This window comes from Anolis carolinensis, chromosome 3 (assembly GCF_035594765.1).
Source record: "Anolis carolinensis isolate JA03-04 chromosome 3, rAnoCar3.1.pri, whole genome shotgun sequence".
Lineage (NCBI taxonomy): Eukaryota > Metazoa > Chordata > Lepidosauria > Squamata > Dactyloidae > Anolis > Anolis carolinensis.
The window spans coordinates 203,712,383-203,734,350 of NC_085843.1; the positions used below are offsets into that span (position 1 = coordinate 203,712,383).

The window sequence follows — 21,968 nt, forward strand, 5'->3', positions numbered from 1 at the left end:
TTTTTTAGTGCAAGGCTAAACCAGCTTTATCTCTTGTTTTCTTTTCCAAGCCACCCAGACAGTTCAAAAGCCTGGGGCCTGCCCACTTCGAGCATGCCTTTATTTCCAGTCCTCCTTTTGCTTTAACCCATGCTTCTCCTCCCTTCGTTTAATGTGGTTGTCCCCAACCATCTAAAATGCTTCCAGAATTGGCCTCTTAAACTTTTGCCACTCGCCGTTTCTCCAGGATGCCTGTGAGCCTTAAAGGACACCTGAACTGGAAGCTCCCCTTTGAAAGGGATGGAAATTGGGTGAAAGGAAAAAAAGATCCAGCATAAACAGAAGCAGCAATACCTCCCTAGTAGCCAGAAATAAAAACAGGCTGCTATTGTCAAATGGAGAACGGAAGGGAGGAAGAGTGGCTCGGACACAAAAATAAATATAGCCAGAAACAACAAAAATAGCAAAATTAGGAATCAAGATACTATTAAGAACAGATGAAGGGGAAAGGAAACCTTAATATCTGCAGATATAGTTACGATTTTACTGCCTATATCGGATGTGAGTTAGAAAATAACTTCATCTCTGTTGACTTAAAACATTGCCGTGACCTTTGATGGGTTTTTCTCCAGAAATATTCAGAGGTGGCTTGCCGTTGCCTTCCAGTGACTATAGTCTACTTCACTGGGCATTTCTTGGCTGCTCCCCATTCAAGTACTAATCAAGCTTAATGGGAGTTACTAGACTGCATTTATTAAAAGAGACACTCAAAGGATTAAAAAAAAAAACCAAGCCTCAGAAAAAAAACTGGCCCACGTGACTTCTTGATCTTTTGTTGCAGATATATTTGCATGCATCATTTGGTACTTTCCCATAATATAAATCCAGTTTCTGCCTGCCTATATGCTTAGGTTTTTTTTAATGATTTGATTGTATTTGTAGGCAGTAGGCCACAAATGTGAGATGACTTTTTGTTCAGCTACTTTTTGTGGCGAGACCTTGGAAATTGATTATAATTAGTTCCTTTTCCCAATGATCAAGATATATTGACAACTTCCTCATTTGCAATTCCCACCAGCCTTCCGTGCTGCTCCAAATATGTTGTCTAATGGATTAAATTTTAGGTAAAAATAGGAGAGAAGCTGAGGTTTTATGTCCCACTCATCCTGTACCATAGCCAGGTTTCTTTCAGGAAATGTTTGTTCACTCTGGAAAGGCATGGCAGTGATGGGAAAGTTTTTAAAAATTATGTTACTCTTTGCTTCTGGTTCTTGATTTGAAAAAAAAAAGTTCTGCAGTGTTCAGCTCCATCTCCTCCTGCGGGGACATGAGAGAAACCTCCCACAGGATGGTAAAGCATCTGGGTGTCCCTGGGCAATGTCCTTGCAGACGGCTAATTCTCTCACACCAGAAGCGACTTACAGTTTTTCAAGTCGCTCCTGACACAAAGAAATAAATATTTACCCGGTATTTTTATTTATACCCCGCCTTTCTCCCTGTGGGGAGTAAGTCTGCTATAAAATCACATACAACAAACATTTTTGCTCCCCCTTACCCGTGAGGTTTCTTTTACAGCTCACACAAAGTGCTTGTAAATGTGCTCATAAGATAATCTGTTCCATATTTACTTGGAAGCAAAATAATCACAACCATCAACAGGACTAATTTCCAACTAAGTATTCATAAGGTCAACTTTGCTGGGCTTCTCTTGTCTGTGGGTTGCAGAATGATGAGGAATGGGATGGTGAGAACATCAGCAAAACAGAAGGCAAGGTGGGTCTATATTATGGGACTGGTGGTTGTGTGGCCCTCTTATTTGTTGCTGCATTGCAATGCAGGGTCAGTAATAAGGAGTGATTGATGTTGAGGTCTGATCATACCTAAAAGACTTTATATTCCTATAATCTTATTCTGGCATTATATGCCTGATTTGAGTCAAGATGTGCAGAAGAGACTGTAGCCCCTTCTATACTGCCCTATATCCCAACACCTGATCCCAGATTATCTGCTTTGAACTGGATGATATGAGTCTATATTACCAGATAATCTGGGAAAAACAGGTAATCTGGGATCAGGTGTTGGGATATAGGTCTGTGTAGAAGGGGCTTGTGTTCTTCATGGAGGAAGGTTCAAGTCCGAAAAGGAAGAGTTCATACAGAAATTATCCCATCAACAAGGATGCTGGAAAATCAGAGTTCTTGCTTGTACAGTCATTCGTGATAACAGGAAAATCTCTTCAGACTTACCACATTTCCTGTAAGGAAAGCAGTGGTGGAAGCTAATGTTAAGAAGTCAGGTTGGCAGAAATAGGTGCAGTGTAAAAGGCAATTATTTGTAAGGGATTCTCATATATTTAAGCTATTAAGAGTCCCATGGTTGCCACATGGAAAGTATTTGTGTGTAGTGACACAGTTGAAAACAGGCTCCCAAGCTGCTATATATAAGTTCATATGGAGTTTATTTGTATAGTGAGTGGCTATGAATGGATACCTTTTCAAGTAGTGACTATCGCCATGTGGCTTGAAAAGTACCTTTGGGGAAGTGAGGGAGGAGAGATTGGTGTCAAGGCCACAGCATCTGAACCACAGGCATGTTTGTTGGCACATCTGATGGAGCCCAGTGTTTATGAACATTTCATTTAATGCATGTGATGGTAGAACCCGAAACTCTTCTACATTGATTACATCTCTTTATGAGTGCTTGAAAAGAATTTGTAAGAGATCCTTTCAGGTGACAACTATGATCTGTTGATCTAGTGATCTGGATGTTCCCCTCTTGTATTGCATACCCATTCTCACTCAAGATTATAAATGCAACTGGCAGAATTTCTGTTTTCCTGCCCATGCTTGAACCCATGATACCGTATTTACTCAAGTCTAATGCACCATCAAATCTAATGCGCACCTCAATTTTCAAAACCCTGAAACCCAAAGAAGTATTTACCATATTATGCAAATCTAATGTGCACCCTAATTTTGGGAAGGTGATTTAGTCAAAACAGGTAAGCATTAGAATCGAGTAAATACGGTATAAGAAACAGTAATCTTCAGAGTCTGTATTCTGCAGAGTCATAGCACTAGATCTTCTTCTAGCTCATTTTTGTTTCTTCTAGCTGGGGACTCAGACATAGGTTTTTCTGAATAAAATTTTAAACTGGTGATGCCAGCAATAGAACCTAGACAACTCTAATGGTAAACCATGTGATGTATTGTTTGTGGCCATTAGATTAGAGGTACCATAGTTCTGATCCCTGCATTATTGTGAGACATGCTGAATGCCATGGCACAAGTCACTGTCTTCACATTCATTTGTGTTTGTGAGCATTTCTGTACCATTGTTCATTCTTGTGTTCTATCCAGGTACAAAAAATCCTGTTAAATCCAGAGTACAAATCATGTGTGCAGTTGTACCTGGGCAGAGTTAACACATGTGTGTGCCTTAAGGTTCTCATAAATTGGAAAATATCTTGAATGCTTGTATGTGTCCGTGCTTATTTTGTTCAAGCTGTTAGTATATCTCCCTACACTTGGTGTGAGATACAACTCTTTTTCTATTTCTAAGAGGAGCTGCCTCAGGAGATTTGAGAATGATATTTTGTGTGCGTATGTGTTCTCAGAGAGAGTGGAAGATCTGAAACAGGAATGAGACTGAGGAGAGCACAGGGAGAATAAACAAATGTCAAAGAGAGGATTAAAAGCACCGACTAGAAAGGCAGTCAAGAGTGGAACTGCAGCTTAATACTCCCAACACAGCCTTCATACGGGTACAGTTTGGAGGCAGAAAGTGTCCGGATGAAGCCTACAGTTGCATTCCAGCACAAGCCTGGGTGGCAAATCTGATATATTGAATTTTATCTTGACCTTAGTTTTCTTTTGCAACTTAAATAATACTAATATCTGAATTGTTTCAATTTCTTGGGCTCCCTTTTTCTCTCCTTTCAATGTTTCTGACATCTCTTAGCATATATAACACGTGTGGATAATTAAAACAGAGTCCCTGTCACATAAGGCATTTTATAGCACATTGATCTTATTGTAACTTGTATGGCTGCAGCCTATGGAATCTTGAATTCATAGATTGCGGAAGCATTGATACTCTTGGCCAAGGAATTTTAATTCCCAGAAGTCCCGTAGGATGCATTTATGATAGTTAAAGTGGTATGCACTGCAAATGACTACTGTGAAAGAGATCCAGGATATTGATCAATAATCTGGGTCATGTTCACATATGTGAAATGTTACTTCTGAACAACTACGTGTGTACAGATTGACAATCTTTATGCACATCTCTGCAGACTGTTTTTGTGTTGAATACCCTTGTCTTGCACCCTTTATCCCCTCCTTAATACACAGATGGGTTGATTGTGAAGATAAAATAGGTGAATTCTTCCCTTTTTTGTACTGTAAACTTCTTAAACCAGGGCTAGGCACAGAACATCCCCCCAGGATGTTTTTTTGGCCTTTGACTCCTACCCCACCCTTTGTCTGGTTGAATTGCCTCTCTTGGAAGCCTTCCAGAGTGGCAAGTCACTTATTAATCACATCACAGTGCCTTCTCTCACTGCACTGTTTGTTACAAAACAAATAATACAATTTTTCAAAACAGAATTTCTATCCATCCCCCTGTTGGTTTGTTGGTTTGGCAGACCTTAGAAACTTTTTTGGAGGTAGAAAATTGAGGCAGTATTTCCCAGGTCTTTCTAGGCAAGGAGGGGAAAGGCCAAGCTGATTGTGTCACGCTAGATTTTATTCCCCCAAAATGGCTCTTCCAAGCTGTGTAAAGATTTGATAATTGTATTCAGTGGGTGCAAGAAGCCTGGGCATAAAAAACACAGTGCTCAGCGGGTACTTTTCAAATGGCAGCAAGCAAAGTGGCCTTCATCTCCCCTTCCAACCATAATCAGAAAGGGTATTTTTTTATTTGTGATCAGTAATTGGAGACAATACAAATTCCTTTACTATTTGACCCCAATTGCAGGACTTACCCACAGTCTTCTTGGTGCAATACTTTATGTGAATAACCCTTTGGGTGCAATCTGTGTCAGCTGCTTAGTAAGCATAACACTTATGTAACACAGGCATTACAAGCAGGCATACTAAAATCCAAGCGAAACATCATAGCTGAGAGTTCCAAGTGTATCATCCTAGCACTGCACCTTGTTTATGTCGTAGAGTTGGGGCTCACAGGTTGAAGTCCCTCAAACATTTTTGTGGCAAGGGATTATCATATTATCTTATTAGCACTGACTTCAGTTGCAATCTCCACAATAAACGGAACAACAGTGTGTTGTTATTAGCAGTCACTGCTGTCATCAAAAGCATTCTAGTGTGGTTTGCTCTGCAGTTCACAAATCCCATTACACAAAATACTTGCTCCTGGTAGCAATGAAAAAACTAGAAATTGTTTTAAGCCAACACAGCTGCTTACCATTTTAGATTTGCCATGTGGGGTTCTGCTGTAAAGCCTGTCCTTGTGCTATAAAGACTGTGAACTTCAGTTTTGTCACAAGACCACTGCTGTATATGTACATATGGCTTCAGCATATTATATTATTTCTTTAAAATATTTTTTTTCAAGCACTGGACTAGTGATCATGTCACTGAACAGAATTGAAAACCCCAATACCTTTAACCCTTGCTTTAATGGATTAAGGATATGAATGTATTGCTACACAAAGGCAACCAGGTATTTCCAGTACTGTTTCTAGTGGCTCTTCTATAGCAGGACTATGATGGAAAATTGCACCTTCCATTGCTCTTGTGACACATAAATATTAAGGACCCATAAGGGTTTTGTTTCGCTGTTATCCCTGTCAGATGGTGGAAAAATCAGAGAGCCATAGGCTGGTTGTTTTAAATTTCAGGGTTCAGTCTGAAGCATTTGGTGTAAATAATCAGGAGGGTGGATCTGAGTATATGACATGGTTCATTTTCTCTTACTGCTGAGTAGTTATTATTAGTCTTTGTAGGCATGTGTATGTGTTTTTAAATTGCCTCTCAACCTATGCTGACCCTGTAAATTTCATAGGGTTTCTTTAGTCAAGGAATATTCATAGGTGGTTTTGCCATTGGCGTCCCCTGAATTCCCTATAGGAGAATTGTCATCACTTTTGATTATCCACCATGCAGACTGGGGATAATGGGAATTGAAACCAATAGCAGCTGTGGCTCTGAGGTTGGGAAAAGGTTAAAGAATATTTTAATGTCAGATATCACATCCCCAAACCTTGTATCTTAGTTCAAATCCCACTATCTTTTCTTAACAGAACAAATTATGGCCTTCCAGATGTTACTGTATCACAACTCTCATCAGCTCTAGCCATAACGTCTAACGATAAGGAATACCGGAGTTGCAGTCCAGCATCTGGAGGGCCACATAAAATAGCATAGTGGGCCAAATTCGTCCCACGGGCTCTGTGTTTCACACATGTGGTTCAAGGATTCTGTAAATAAGAAATGACTTGAACACAGAGACCACAGACACACATGTATATTTTTGTGATCTTTAGATCAGACATGTGTGTCTTTGGAAAAGGCTTGGCCTAGTTATTAACTGGATTAGTAACTAGACAGGTGGGAGTTCAGATACATTCTTTTTCAGGTCTGTCTTGTTACTTAGCTGGGATTTACATCTGCCCTGTGGCAGAGAATGCAGTGTTCTGAAGAAGTAACATTTATACAATCACAAGATAAAAGTTTCAAAGAGCATGACTCCTTGCTATCTTTCCAAATGCCTGTTTCAAAGGCAATCCATATAGAGAGGCATCTGGAAAAGGCCTGCCTAAATTCCCCAAAGGCATCAGATCCTGTCTGATTTGGGAAGTTAAGCAGGGTTAGCCCTGGTTAATACTTGAATGAGAGGCTGCCGATGAATACCAGGTGCTGTAGACTGTGTCTCAGAGGAAGGAACTTGCAAAACCACCTCTAAATATTCCTTGTTGTAAGAAAACGCTGTGAAATTCATAGGGTCATCATAAGTCAACAGGCAGTTTAGAAAGCACTTGCATGCATGTGCAAAGGACCTCTGAGTGGGTAGGGTATAATTACACAATTACACCATAGCCTAGCTTGAGCAGGTGTGGATTGGGGTAAAAGGCAATGGGCACATGTACATACATGCCATCCAATTTGATGGGGTTTTTTCTCGAATATCTATCTAGTAAGTAACTGATAGATTGAACAGATAAAAAACCTGCTTTTTATGGAGATCATAATAAAATGAAGCCGTATTGTTGCAACTTATGCTGTTATTTTTTATTTGCCATCAAGTTGACTTTGACTTATGGTGACCGTAAGTCAAAGCACCAAGGGGTGGTCACCAGTGCTTCCTCTTTCACCTGGAAATAAGTGAAAAATTGAGTTGCACAGGGTTCCATCCTGAGCCCGGTTCTCTTTTAACATCTTTATTAATGACTTAGAGGAAGGGTTAGAAGACATGATCATCAAGTTTACAGATGACACCAAATTGGGAGGGATAGCTAACACTCCAGAAAACTGGAGCAGAATTCAAAACGATGTTAACAGATTAGAGAGATGGGCCGAAACTAACAAAATAAAGTTCAATAGGGACAAATGCAAGATACTCCACTTAGGCAGAAAAAATGAAATGCAAAGATACAGAATGGGGGACGATGCCTGGCTCAACAGCAGTACGTGTGAAAAGGATCTTGGTGCCCTCGTGGACAAGAAGTTAAACATGAGCCAAAAAAGCCAATGGGATTTTGGCCTGCATAAATAGGAGTATAGCGTCTAGATCCAGAGAAGTCATGCTACCCCTCTATTCTGCCTTGGTCAGACCAACCAGGAATACTGTGTTCAATTCTGGGCACCGCAGTTGAAGGGAGATGTTGACAAGCTGGAAAGCGTCCAGAGGAGGGCGACTAAAATGATCAAGGGTCTGGAGAACAACCCTATGAGGAGCGGCTTAAAGAACTGGGTATGTTTATCCTGCAGAAGAGAAGGTTGAGAGGAGACATGATAGCCATGTACAAATATGTGTGGGGAAGTCATAGGAGGGAGCAAGCTTGTTTTCTGCTGGCCTGGAGTCCAGGACGTGGAACAATGGCTTCAAACTACAGGCAAGGAGATTCCATCTGAACATTAGGAAGAACTTCCTAACTAAGAGAGCTGTTCAGCAGTGGAACTCGCTGCCCAGGAATGTGGTGGAGGCTCCTTTGGATGCTTTTAAGCAGAGGCTGGATGGGCCATCTGTCGGGGGTGCTTTGAATGTGATTTTCCTGCTTCTTGGCAGGGGATTGGACTGGATGGCCTGTGGTCTCTTCCAACTCTATGATTCTATGACCCTATGAACGAAAGACCTCCACGTCACTCTTATTATCAACAGTGCTGCTCAGGTCTTGTGGGCTCAGGACTGTGGCTTTCTTGATGGAGTCCATCTTCTTTTCCGACTGATTTCTTCCTTGCCAAACATTGTCTTTTCTAGTGAGTCACTACTTCTTGTGATATATTTAAAGTATGACACTCTCCGTTTACTCATCTTGGCATCTAGAGCATATTCAGGCTTGATGTAGTCTAGTATCTTTGTCACAAGATCACTGCTGCAAATGTCTGTTGATGTATTCTACAAATTATGCTGCAAAGAGCCAAATGTCACATTTTGCTTATCTTGCAGGATATTTCTTTACACTACACAGGTACAGGTGTGAGATTCCTTCAACTGCCATGTTTCTTCAGGAATCTTAGTGCCATAGTTAAGGAGAGCCAGACTTCTTTGGCTTAGAACTCTCAAACTGCAGATGCCTTTAGGAAGGAGTTATGACAGTTAAAGGGGTATCAAACTGCTGTAAATATATAATATAGATTTTCTCTCTGTTTTTAACCTGCATACTCCCAATCTCACTCTTCCTCTTATGAACTCCATAATTATACCTGTATCATTTTCATTTATATTCCAATTTTCCTCCAATAAAGTTAGGGCTGCAGGATCCTTGTGAAAGTAGAAAAACCACATTAAAAAAGAGCACTTTGTTTTGTACCTGAGATGACACTTCTCTATGAATGTCTAAGCCCCCCCCCCCCCCCCGTGACTTTTTAGGTCAACTTCTGGTGGAAATAAACTATCAAATCACACTGGAGTGCTCTAAAGATTCATAGAGAAGTATTCAACTTCTGGTGGGAGTTGATCACAGAGTCACCAAAGATTCCTAAACAGAGCAAGTCTGTAAATAATCAGATTCACGTAACCGAAAATGTGGAGGATCGAGTCTACTTCGCTTTTTTCTTCTATTTTGTCCAAACAACAACTCTATGATGTAGATCAGACTGAGTGAATTATATTGATGCATTAGATTTTTTCAACATAAAATGGTACAAAAGAATCCTGTAGCTCCATATCACTGTATTTAATTTGACTCTAGAGTCAGTACATTCCTACTGACTCCACAGACACATATACTAACAGATTGGGTGTGTGTGAAATTGTAATAGAAATGCAAAGCATGTGGATATTGTGATGAGGTGATAGGTTCAGCCTCATTAATGATTGAAGGTCGTAAAAGAGCATTTAAAGGGACAAAGGTGGGAAACAGATTTTATATACAAACCAAGATGAGCAGGTAGACATAAATAGTGGAAGGTAATGTTGCTATGATTCTGTACCTTCATTTGCTGTGGTATATGCATAGCCATGGAGGACAATGCTGAACCAAGGAGATAATAATAATGTCTGAACCAGGAAAACATGTTCTGCATTTAGAATTATAGACAGGCAGTGTACTTGTTTGCCTTGGTACATGGTGCAAAAATGGGCATGAATTGACTCACTTGGAAAAAAATCTTTCCAGTTAATGGATGAAGTTAATGTACATTGCCAATAAGTAGGGGTACACATACGGCATTGAAATTAATGAGGTGGCTTCCTAACCTTTCTGCCAGCAAACATTTGAATGTATACAGATTGGGGAAGTTAAATGATGTTCTATTTAATCCACTGACATGCAAAAGGTCCAGGCCTGACCAATAGGATGCTCCCCTTATATGTGTGGAAGTGTAGCCCGACTGCTATTTCTAGTTGGAGGTAATGTGGGCTCTGTATTGCTTTACTGGTGCTTCCACTTGCTAACTGGTTTCGAGTGAGGAACAAAAGGACTCTTCTGCATATTCATGCACAGCCCTCCTCCAGGATCCAAAGTCTAGCTCCCATCCTGCAGTTTTGGATAGAAGGACATCACCCGATACTTAGCATGAGGAGTTAGTGCTGTCAGAACTAGACATTTCTCTAAACCAGAAGAGGCACTAAAACACAATTTTTCATGGATATGCATTTTATTTTCTGCTAGCTTGGATACCTGCCGTTGCCCGTGTTATTAGAAGTCCTTTTTGTATTTTACTAAATGCATAAGGTTGTGGGTGTACTACAACTCACATCATGGCAGATTAACCTCCTGAAACTCTATCAGTGCTTAACGTTTGTCATGTTGGGCAGATTTGCTCTAGATGTGTCATCAGTGGGGTTCTATATGCTCTCCAGCTACAGGATGAATTACAACTCCCACCATGGTGGATCAATCCCGTCAAATCCCTCCAGTACGTTCAGTTGGTCATGGGGGTTCTGTCTGCCAAGTTAGATCCAGTCTATCATCGGTGGGGTTCGGAGTGCTCTTTGATTGCAGGTGAACTGTAAATCCCATTACCTACAACTAACAAATACCAAGGCCAATTCCACCCCAAATCCACCAGTATTCAAATTTGGGCATATTGGGTATGTGTGCCAAATTTGGTGCAGATCCATTGTTTGCATTCACAGTGCTCTCTGGATGTAATTCCTATAAATCTTGTAATTCCTGCATTTTTTGTTGGTCATGGAGGTTCTGTGTGCCACGTTAGGTCCAGGGCCATCGTTGGTGGGGTCCAGAGTGCGCTTTGATTGCAAGTGCACTATAAATCCCAATATCTATAATGGCTCTAAAAGGTGAATTCCTCCCAGACGTCTCCAGTATTTTTCTTTGGTCTTGGGGTTTCTGTGTGCCAAATGTGGTCCAGGTCCATTGTCAGTGGGGGTCACAGTGCTCTGACTTGATGCAGGGTGAACCACAACTTCCATCATGTGGAGTCAATCCCCCAAACTTCTCCAGTATGTTTAGTTGCTCCTCAGTTCTGCTCTGTTTGTTATGCAGAGTTGAAAAGAGTAGGGGAGAGTTAAGGAAGAGGCAGTGGGCAGGATCATGCAAATTCCACACCAGTGTAGAGAGAAAGGAACACTGGTATGTTTTCAGTGGAAGAAATTGTCTCTGTATGAAAGCCTTCACTTGAGTGGGGGGCATTATTGTATTTGTGGAGGACATTGGCAGGACTCTTGGACATGTTCATGGCACTCGCTATAACCTGCAGTGTCATTGAAGGGAGTGGTTTTGGTGGCTCTTCAGAACTGTGGGCTATAGGTTTTTGTGGAAGCGGGAGCCTGTCTCTGGAAGTGTGCACCCCAGCCACATACACACATATTTATTTTCACTTTTATTATGTGTGTAGATAAATAGAATGCTGGCAAATAGAAAAGATATTATCAATATGGATGTCTTTGGATGACGTGTTTTATATTGGAATGTATTTTAATTATGTTTTTTTATGTCTGTCTCAATTATAATAATTTATTTTATGTTTATGTTTTATGCCCAAGGCACTGCACAAATGCCATCTGTAAGCCGCCTTGAGTCCCCCTCGGGGTAAAGGAAAGCGGGATATAAATATGATAAATATGGTAAATAAAATATAGCCTGAATACTTTCCAGTTGATCTTTTCTAGCTTTTCCATGTGTCTGCTAATGTACTTTCAACTCTCCGTCTACTTTTTGGTGAAAATTTTACAAAAGTGTGTTGTATTTGTCCTAGATTGGGAAGAGCCAAGTATGATTCGTTCAGAAAGGATCTGAGGTGCCAGTGTAAGTTCTTCCATTAGATGCCATATAATGTATCTTAGTAGACTAATTTCAAGGTGACACTTTTATGGAGACCTGTGACCCATGTTGCATATAAATCCTCTCCCCAGGAACAGAAACTGCACTCTTGAGTGCTGTTTCATTTGCAATTTGACCCCCTAAATTGCAGAATTGAGCTTGAAGCTGCCAGTGCAGTTTCTTCATGAGGATTGCTGAGGTTTCAAACATTGGTCACCAATATTTCAACAATATTATTAGCAAAATGCTATATTCTTTTAGTCCCCTCCCTGCTAGACCTCTGTTCAGTTTAATGAGTTGTCAGCTGCTTTCCTGGTGTCCTACTAATATTGCATCAACTTGTGAGTTCTTCTTTGTAACTTTCATTTTTCTAGAAACATGTGGGTTCCTTCCTATGCTTTCCCCCCTGTGGTTAAGATGCCTTGTTCAAAAGCCCATGGCATACTAAAGCATATTTGAAGGTAAATTATATAGGGCTGCAAGTTGAAGAATGTACAGAAAGGCTGATTGATTGGTCTGCATTTTATCAATCTGTCAAGATGGCCTAGTAAGGGGCAGGAAGATATTAAATATGCATTTCTGATACAGCCTTAAAGGCCATCATGCCTATGTAGGAAATCCTTTTCTCCCAACATTTTTACCCAATGTCTAATGAAGGCAATATGACTACCACCCAAAGCAGCCTGTTCCACTATTTGAACAGCTTCTCTTGCCAGGAAATTTCCTCCTAATATATAATTGAAGCATATTGTAAGTGGTTTGGGTCTTGCTCTCTTCTCTTGATTTCCCAAATCTGGTGATGTCAAAATGGACTAGAATTTTGGAATAGAATTGCTATATTTCCTAGATCGTATGCTGTAGTTCCAACACATTTAAAGCATCCACTATAGAAGACTTCTCTGATCCAACATTAACCAAAATTGTTGCATCTGTATATCTGCACTTGCTTACATGATGCACATGTTAAAGCAATACCATTTTACAATAAACATTTCTTCTATATGTGAGAGAATGCAAGGTGTATGTTTTAGGTCACTGGGAAAGAGCTATACATAAAGAAGTGATGCCCAAGAACACATGCGCATGCTCACAGACAAGTTCTGGAAGTGCTATTTATACAAAAGGAGGGAGGTGGTTGTAATTAAGCCCTGTCCATATTAACAAAGGTGTAACTGAATTACTGTATAGCTCTAATATAAGAGAGAGCTTTCTGATGTAACTGACTGGTTACTCTTGTAGTTATGAGGATATGGCCTCGCTGAATGGTGATGAAGTAATATCACATGATTTGAGTGTTGGCTCATGCCCTTGCTTCTTCCTCTGTTGTGGGTATTAGAGTACAGGCAAAGCTTGCATATATGCATGTGTGTTCGTGTGTGTGTATACAGTAGAGTCTCACTTATCCAACATAAACGGGCTGGCAGAACGTTGGATAAGCAAATATGTTGGATAATAAGGCGAGATTAAGAAGAAGCCTAATAAACATCAAATTAGGTTATGATTTTACAAATTAAGCACCAAAACATCATGCTATACAACAAATTTGACAGAAAAAGTAGTTCAATATGCAATAATGCTACATAGTAATTACTGTATTTACGAATTTAGCACCAAAATATCACGATGTATTGAAAACATTGACTACAAAAATGTGTTGGATAATCCAGAACGTTGGATAAGCGAATGTTGGATAAGTGAGACTCTACTGTATATATGTGTGTGTGTGTGTGTGTGTGTGTATATATATGTGTGTGTGTGTGTGTGTGAATATATATATATATATACACACACACACACACATTTATATATGGAGTTACACTTAAAAAATGTACCTTTTCCGACTTACATACGAATTCAACTTAAAAACAAACCTACAGAACCTATCTTGTTCGTAACTTGGGAACTGCCTGTACTCCTTGCAAGCTTCTAAAAAGCCATATTCTCCAATATGACCCTCAAATCCGGGAAGTGGGGTGAGCTTCCGCTGTTAGCCCCAGCTTCTGCCAACCTAGCAGTTCGAAAACATGCAAATGTGAGTAGATCGATAGGTACTGCTCCGGTGGGAAGGTAACAGCTCTCCATGCAGTCATGCCACCCAAATGACCTTGGAGGCATCTACGGTCAACATCAGCTCTTCGGCTTAGAAATGGAGGATGAGCACCACCTCCCAGAGTCTGACACGACTAGACTTAATGTCAAGAGGAAATGGTTACCTTTACTTTTATACCTTTTGTACTGGTAGAAGTACAAAGATCTTTTTGATCTTCTTGTGAGTCCGCAGATATGGAGGTAAGGTAGAACATAAGTGAAAATGGTGCAGCCCTTGTATGTAAGGGGATATGTTCCCAGACTTTGAGTGGATTTGGTCAATATGGATAATTACGAACCCCATCGAAATGAAGTACCAGGAATACCATAGCATTGTGCTGGTGGATGTAGAAAATGCCCAGAGAAGGCCTATTTTGTCAGATGTGGATAAATCAAACCTTGGATATTGGTCCTGTAGATACGAGGTTATATGTACATAAGAGACTGGCTGCTTGAACCTTATTTAACTAATTAGAGCTATATATATATATTTATAGTTCTATGATTAAGGGGTGTAATTCCTTCTTAATGGGGCAAGGAGGAGGACACTAAATTCTTCCCTGCCTGCCACCCCCAGAAGTTTTTTATCCACTGGAGCTCCCAGTCATTTGCGGCAGTATAGAGTTTTCAGGACCATCTGGATTTTTTGTGTGGATTGAAGGCAGATGAGAAAAAATAATAAGGCAAATGGGGAAAACTGACCCATAATTAACTATTGGTACCAAAGGCGCCTCCCCCCAAATAAAAATAATGACAACTTTCAATTCTGAAGACTGGATGTTTTTCTCCCTGTCCATTTTGGATGCAATGCACCCAGACAGATTTTTCTCCCAATGACTTACAAATCCCTCTGCTTTGAACTTAAAACGGGTTGTGAGCAATATTATGCTGGCTTCGTTAAAAGTCAACGTGTAGACAGATAAATTATAGCAGCTTCATGACCAGATACCAGCTGTACTGGTAGCTTCAAGCGCCACTTGCTATTAAGGGCTTTCCTTGAAAGGAGATTATACCAGAAAGATTTATTTTATAAGCCGTATTTTTAACAGTCTAGGCCTACTTCCTGTAGGCTAATCTCATCTAAAATGAGCGGGGGAAGGGAGCAACATCAAATAGACCAAATAGTATGTTTCTAATTCAGATTGAACTGGTTATGAAAACTGACCATATTTGCTGTCTGTCCTTTGTGGTGGTGATTACGTAAGTAAGTCCAACGTTAATGTGGAATAGGATGCAGCTGGGACAATTATTTCTTCAGCTTTTCCACACTATTCCTAAAATCCAAGGATCTTTTGACAGTATACGATTATAATGTAATGATTCCACTTTAAACTGCCTTAGCAACATCCTTTGGTTTGTAGGGTTACTTTTTTGAGTTCAACTCTATGTTCTGGCAGCAAACTTTGAATTATCAGGTTTATAGTTTAGTGAGATACTAGGAACTCTCTGGCTGATAATTCTAAACACTAAAAACTCCCTAAACTTAAAATCTCAGGATTCCATAGGATGTTGTCATGGTTATTGAGCTTCTTTTTTCATGTCAGGAGCGACTTGAGAAACTGCAAGTTGCTTCTAGTGTGAGAGAATTGGCTGTCTGCAAGGACGTTGCCCAGGGGACACCCGGATGTTTGCTGTTTTCCCATCCTTGTTGGAGGCTTCTCTCATGTTCCTGCATGGGGAGCTGGAGCTGACAGAGGGAGCTCAACCGCTCTCACCAGATTCAAACCGCCGACCTGTCGGTCAGCAGTCCTGCTGGAACAAGGGTTTAATCTGTTGCGCCACCGGGGCTCCATGGTAGTTGGAACTTGAATCACTGTGATATACAGTACTTGTATAATATGAAAGCCCCTCAAAAGTCTTCGTTCTTTTGATTGCCAGAACTATATTCTCCACTGCTGCTTGATCCTTCCATGCCAAAACCACCATCTTCCATCTCCTGTGCCAAAACCAGTATCTTCACTAGGTTTTGTGAGATGTGGCAATGCAGTGATTTGTAAAGGGATTCTTGTTGGTCAAACATGGATACAGAGCTTGGAAAAGTTACCTTTGTGAATGCAAATCAGTGAGTCATCTACACTACCATATTATGCTGTTTGAAACTGCATTGTATGGTCAGTATGGACTCACATAATGCAGTTAAATAAAGTTAGACTGAATTATATGAGCCTACACTGACTGTAGCCTTATTAGCACCAGCAAGTTCATAGGAGGCTGCATAAACTTGGGTGGTGGTTTTTCTTTCTTCTTTCTTCCCTCTCACCCATCCTGGCAGCTTTTGAACCAAAAGACTTTACTAGAAAATGTTTTGTTCTGTTCAGTTATAGTAGCCCTCTTTCTTGCTAGGACATTCATGGAAATCTTTGATAATATATCCAGACATGGATAGTCCCATATTGCTGTTGTTTCTTCATCACTGGTTGGGATTGCTTATGTTAGTGGTTCTCAACCTGTAGGTCCCCATATGTTTTGGCCTTCAACTTCCAGAAATCCTAACAGCTGATAAACTGGCTGGGATTTCTGGGAGTTGTAGTCTAAAACTCCTGGGGACACACAAGTTGAGAACCACTGGCTTATGGGACTTTGCTTGACAAAGTCTGGGAAAGGGCTACAGGATTAAAAGCTCATTTTACTCCTGTTGTACTTTCTTTGAGGCGTAGGCTTGTCCTTATCTAAATTTATCTGTCAGAAAGAAATTAGAAGAATGTCTAGCATACACCTTGAGTTGGGCTCTCCATGAGAATGGAGAAAGTGTGCTGCTTCGAGGTTGTAGAATGAGAAGCTTATCATCTCCAGTGTTCCCCAAGAGGGATTTTCAAGTGTACTTTTGCCGTGATCTTTATAATTGTTATGCCATGCAGTTAAAATCTGTTCTGATCCTGTGCCCCCTTTTTGTTTCCCTAGATCTGCGTTGTCTTGTGTTCCCCCATCTTCATTACCAAAAATAGATGACCCAGCTATCAATCCTTGCACTAATGGCAAGCCTGAAGAGGGAGAGCCTATGAAGCTGGAGACTGAACGGTGGTCTTGGGAAGAAAAGCCTCCCAAGGTCAATGGGGAGGAGAAAGTTCCTCCTCTCTTGCCTCCACCTCCATCAGGCACTGTTCTTCCATATCCTCCCTATTTTGAGGGAGCCCCCTTCCCACCTCCATTGTGGCTAAGGCACAGCTATAACCAGTGGGTCCCTCAGCCACCTCCAAGGACTATAAAAAGGACTAAGAGGCGATTGTCTCGTAATAGAGACCCCGGCAGGCTCATCATGAGCACTATTAGGCTGAGGCCACGACAGGTGCTTTGTGAAAAATGTAAGAACACTTTGAACCCAGAGGAGAATAGCTCAGCCAGGCAAAATGTGAAAACCAGGCGAAAGCTCAGCATTCAGGATAAGGAACAAAAGAGACACAGTGAATCAGACTTTGGAGAGAAAAGGAGCAAAAAGGAAAAGCGCGAGGAAGATAAATTTTCTGGCGAGCTTTTGCATCGGACTCCAGTTATCAAAATATCTTATAGCACCCCGCAAGGCAAAGGAGAAGTGGTGAAAATACCCTCCCGGATCCATGGCTCAGGGAAGCCCTTTTGTTCTCAGCGGTTACTGCAGAATGGAGGGGAGGACCAAGAGGAGGCCAAAGAGTTGCAACACTACCAGGAAACCAAATGTTTTATAGACAAGTCATCAAGTAGTCACCTTGCTTCCATTCCAAAGCTGAAATTAACCAGGCCTGTGAATTCCAGCGCAGATGTGCCACCTCCAAAAATCAGGCTGAAGCCCCATCGGCTGAATGAGGGGGATAATGTTTCAATTTATAAAGCAGAACTTATCGATGAGATGAATGTCCTTTCCACTAGTGGAGAATCCCATGCTGCTACGGCTGCTACTTTTTATACTGACGAATCTGCAGATAGAAGTTTAGCCGACATGTCTTCGGGAAGCTCCTGTGAAGATGAAGACTTTAAAAGGTTTCCTCAGAATAAAGATGGACACGATAACTTGGCTTTCCTTATGAATTACCATAAAAGGAAAGCCGATTCCTCGAGCTTATCGGTGTGTAGCAATGACAGCCTAGATGAATCCAAATCTTCAAGTTCAGAAGTCACGTCGCCAGAAATGTGTGACTTTTTACCTGGCGATGATGCCTCAGTCTCATCGTCATCAAAAGATGAGCGTAAGATAGTGCCCCCCTTAACAGTTAGACTGCACACCCAAAGTGTTTCCAAATGTGTCACTGAAGATGGAAGAACTGTTTCAGTGGGAGACGTTGTTTGGGGTAAAATCCATGGCTTCCCATGGTGGCCAGCCCGGGTCCTTGATATCAATCTTAGCCAGAAGGAAAATGGAGACCCTTCCTGGCAGGAAGCAAAAGTGTCATGGTTTGGTTCTCCCACAACGTCTTTCTTGTCTCTGTCAAAACTCTTCCCTTTCTCTGAATATTTCAAAGTGCGGTTTAATCGGAAGAAGAAGGGGATGTATCGGAAAGCTATTACGGAAGCTGCCAAGGCAGTGGAACATCTGACCCCGGAAATAAGAGACCTCCTAACACAATTTGAAACGTAATTTTGGCTTCTATAGCAGGTAAGCAGATATTTGGGAGAAGTTATTGAAAACTAGGCTAAGCAGAATGGTACTTCCTTATTTTGCCTGCAGCATGGTTTTTGAAATATTTAAAAGAGAAAGAGATGTTGTCTCAAAAAAAAAATTGACATTCCCAGACTCTGCACTGTGCACTATCAATATGTGTACTTTTGTGTCACACATACAATCTGTGCAACATAAAAATATGTATAATAAGAATTTATTCTGATGACTAACATTTTTTGTCATATCAAATTCAACTAGCAAGTTTTATGTTACAAATTGCATTTAGAAAAGTTAGCTGAAATAAAGTAATTCAGGCACATTTTACACTTTCCTGATGGCAGTAGCTGTGTATTGTTCTTATGCTTTTTATTGCCTGACATGCTTGCCTTGGATTTTTTTTAAAAAAATTGGGAATGGCAGTACTGTGAGGGATTGATACTGAGACACCTAGAGAGAATATCTCCTTCTACTGTAGACCTGTGAGATACAGGTAAATAATTTATATTGTCCCCCCCCCCCCCCCAACTCCCACAATTGCACCTGAAGCTTAATGAAATTGTGCACACATCCCTATTGATTTCTCCTCATACCCATCCTGGAAATATCTCATTATGTATTCCCATTTAGTATCCAGTATTTAGTGTTCATCTTCCTTGCTTGTTACAGATGGCCATAAATGTCAATTTCATGTTTATTTATTTTTTGATGCATTCTTTGGCTTCTTCCCTCCCAGTTGCTGTTTGCAACTTAATTTTTAAAATCTACATGAAATTTTGCTCACTTTTTAATGTATTTCTACCCTCTGGTGGCGCAGCACTGAGCTGCTGAACTTGCTGACCGAAAGGTCTGTGGTTCGAATCTGGGCAGCGAGTGAGCTCCCCTTGTTAGCTCTAGCTGCTGCCAACCTAGCAGTTCGAAAACATGCAGATGTGAATAGATCAATAGGTACTGCTCTGGTGGGAATGTAACTGTGCTCTATGCAGTCATGCTGGCCACATGACCTTGGATGTGTCTACGGACAAGGCTGGCTCTTTGGCTTAGAAATAGAGATGAGTACTAACCCCCAGTGTCAGACATGACTAGACTTCATGTCAGGAGAAAACCTTAACTTTTACATTATCAATGGAGGCACTTTATGTAATTTTTTCCTGAAACATGGACTTTTGCAAATAAATTTCCATAATGTAAAGCATTTTTGTGGAGTGCATAGAGTTTTTTTTTAACTGGGAAAGGCATCACACTTGGAAAAATGTGAATATTAAATCTTTGCTTGCTGTACAGTTTGTTAAATCTTTTAACCAGTTCCTGTTTTGCATTTCAGCTCGGGTCACTGCCTGGTTTTTTGGGGAAAGTTGTTTTTAATAGACCAGACCGATAAGACATAAGCAATATATACTTCTCATATTCCTTACTCAGAGATAGTGATGTAGTTGTAAATCCCAATTATAATAAAAAAGCTTGTGTCTAAGCTTTCTGAATATAACATTTGAAATTTGTAGACAGTGCCTACAGAATGCTTGATTTCCAATAAGAAATGCTGGAGGCCAGGCCTCACTGGAAACAAGGGTATCTACTGTGGAAGCAATTCTTGTGTAAATTGTGAAAGTTCAGCTGCAGAGAATTGTGGCTTCAGAATGAAAAGCATTCTGCACATTTTCAAAACATTTTTCTCCACTATCCTTTGTTTCAGGACCTGACCCTGATAATGAAAATAGTTGCTAGGATTGTCATGTTGTTGTTTGACGCTTCTGTGCTATGCAGACTATTATCGCTTCCATTACTGCTAGTTATGCTCCCTTTTCCTGCTCTCCTCCTACTATTCTCCGTCTTCATACTTGTCCTGCTCATGTTGTACTTTTACCTTCACTAACTTTCCACATTTGCCAGAATCTAGGTATTCAATTTGCACTAAAACCAACTGAGAAACATATAGAAATCAAACAATGTAGTGGTTTTCTAGAACAAGACTTCTCAAACTTTTTCCCACTAATGATCTCTTTCTAGCCCAAGACATTTTAACATGACCTCTGGTATATACTGTATATACGCAAGCTGAATTTTTCAGCCCTTTTTCTAAAGATTAAGCATTTTAGTCACTGTTAATGTTAAATAAACTTATCCAAAGATTTGCTGTTAACAGCATGAAAAAAACAAGATTTTACTGCTACCTTAACCAAGGATTTTGCATGTCTATGTTTTAAGCCCTGGTATTTGAATTTAGCTGCAGGCAGTTGCATTCCCATTCCTATGTTTCCTGCATCTTAGGGTGCATCTACACTATAGAATGAGTGCAGTTTGGCACCACTTTATCTACTATAGCTCAGTGTTATGAAATCATGGGATTTGCATCTTTACAGGGTTCCTTCACCTTTTCTGCCAAAGAGTGCTGGTGCATCACCAAACGACAAATCACAGTATTCCATAGCATTGAGTCATGGCAATTAATGTGGTGTCAGACTGCATTCATCCTACAGTGTAGCTACACCCTTACTTTTTGTCTGGATTTCTGCATCTTTCTCTCCTGCTCAATTATCCTAGTTTTGTGGTTCGTTCAGCAACAAACTGGGGAGAGTTCAGTCAGTTATAGAAGTGGCAATGAGCTACCAAACTTGAAATAACACCTACTGTATTTTCCTGACAAATAGTCATTTTCTTGATTGGGCCATTAAATGAAGGGCTAACAATTCTAAAAGCTGGTCTAAATAATGGTCCTCATTTGGGATTTTTTATTTTGTTTGTTTTAAGTCCTGATTCCTTCTCTCTTATAAGAGTAGGGAACTCCCCACTCTCTATCAGCAGTTTTTAAAAGCAGCTTGCCATTTTGAGCAAAGAGAGATAATCTGGATGGGGCCAGTTAAGGGTTAGAACTAGCTAGCCAGTCATAGAATAATGGAATAATAGAGTTGGAAGAGACCACATGGGTCAGCCTTCTGACATGCAGGAAAAGCACAATCAAAGTATCCCTGACAGATAGCCATCCAACCTCTGTTTAAAAGTTTCCAAGGAAACTTTGAAGCAGAAAGTTCCACTGTTGAACAGCTCGTACAGTCAGGAAGTTCTTCCTAATATTCAGGAATCTTATCTTCTGTAATTTTAACTCATTGCTCCAAGTCCAAGTTTCAAGGGAAGCAGAAAACAAACCTGCTCCCACTTCCTTATGACACCTTTTCACATCACATATTTATACATGGCTATCATGTCTCCTCTCAGCCTTCTGTTCTGCAGGCTAAACATACCCAGTTCTTTAAGATGTTCTTCATAGGGCATGGTCTCCAGACATTTAATCATTTTAGTTGCCCTCCTCTGGACAATTTCCAACTTGCCAATATCTCTTTTGAACTGTGGTGCCCAGACAAAGTATTCCAGGTGAGATCTAGCCAACGCAGAATAGAGAGGCACCATGACTTCCCTCGATCT

The 21,968-nt window shown here is 40.5% G+C and overlaps 1 protein-coding gene across 3 annotated transcripts in view; it reads left to right on the forward strand.

The window, feature by feature from the left end:
* Positions 1–21,968, forward strand: part of pwwp2b (PWWP domain containing 2B) — a 65,704-nt gene that overhangs the window by 27,199 nt on the left and 16,537 nt on the right. For all 3 annotated transcript variants that reach the window (XM_008106704.3, XM_062976102.1, XM_008106705.3), the window contains one exon: positions 16,880–18,545. In XM_008106704.3, the coding sequence (XP_008104911.2) occupies positions 16,880–18,527 (1,648 nt within the window). In that variant the 3' untranslated portion in view covers positions 18,528–18,545. The remainder of the gene's footprint in view (positions 1–16,879; positions 18,546–21,968) is intronic.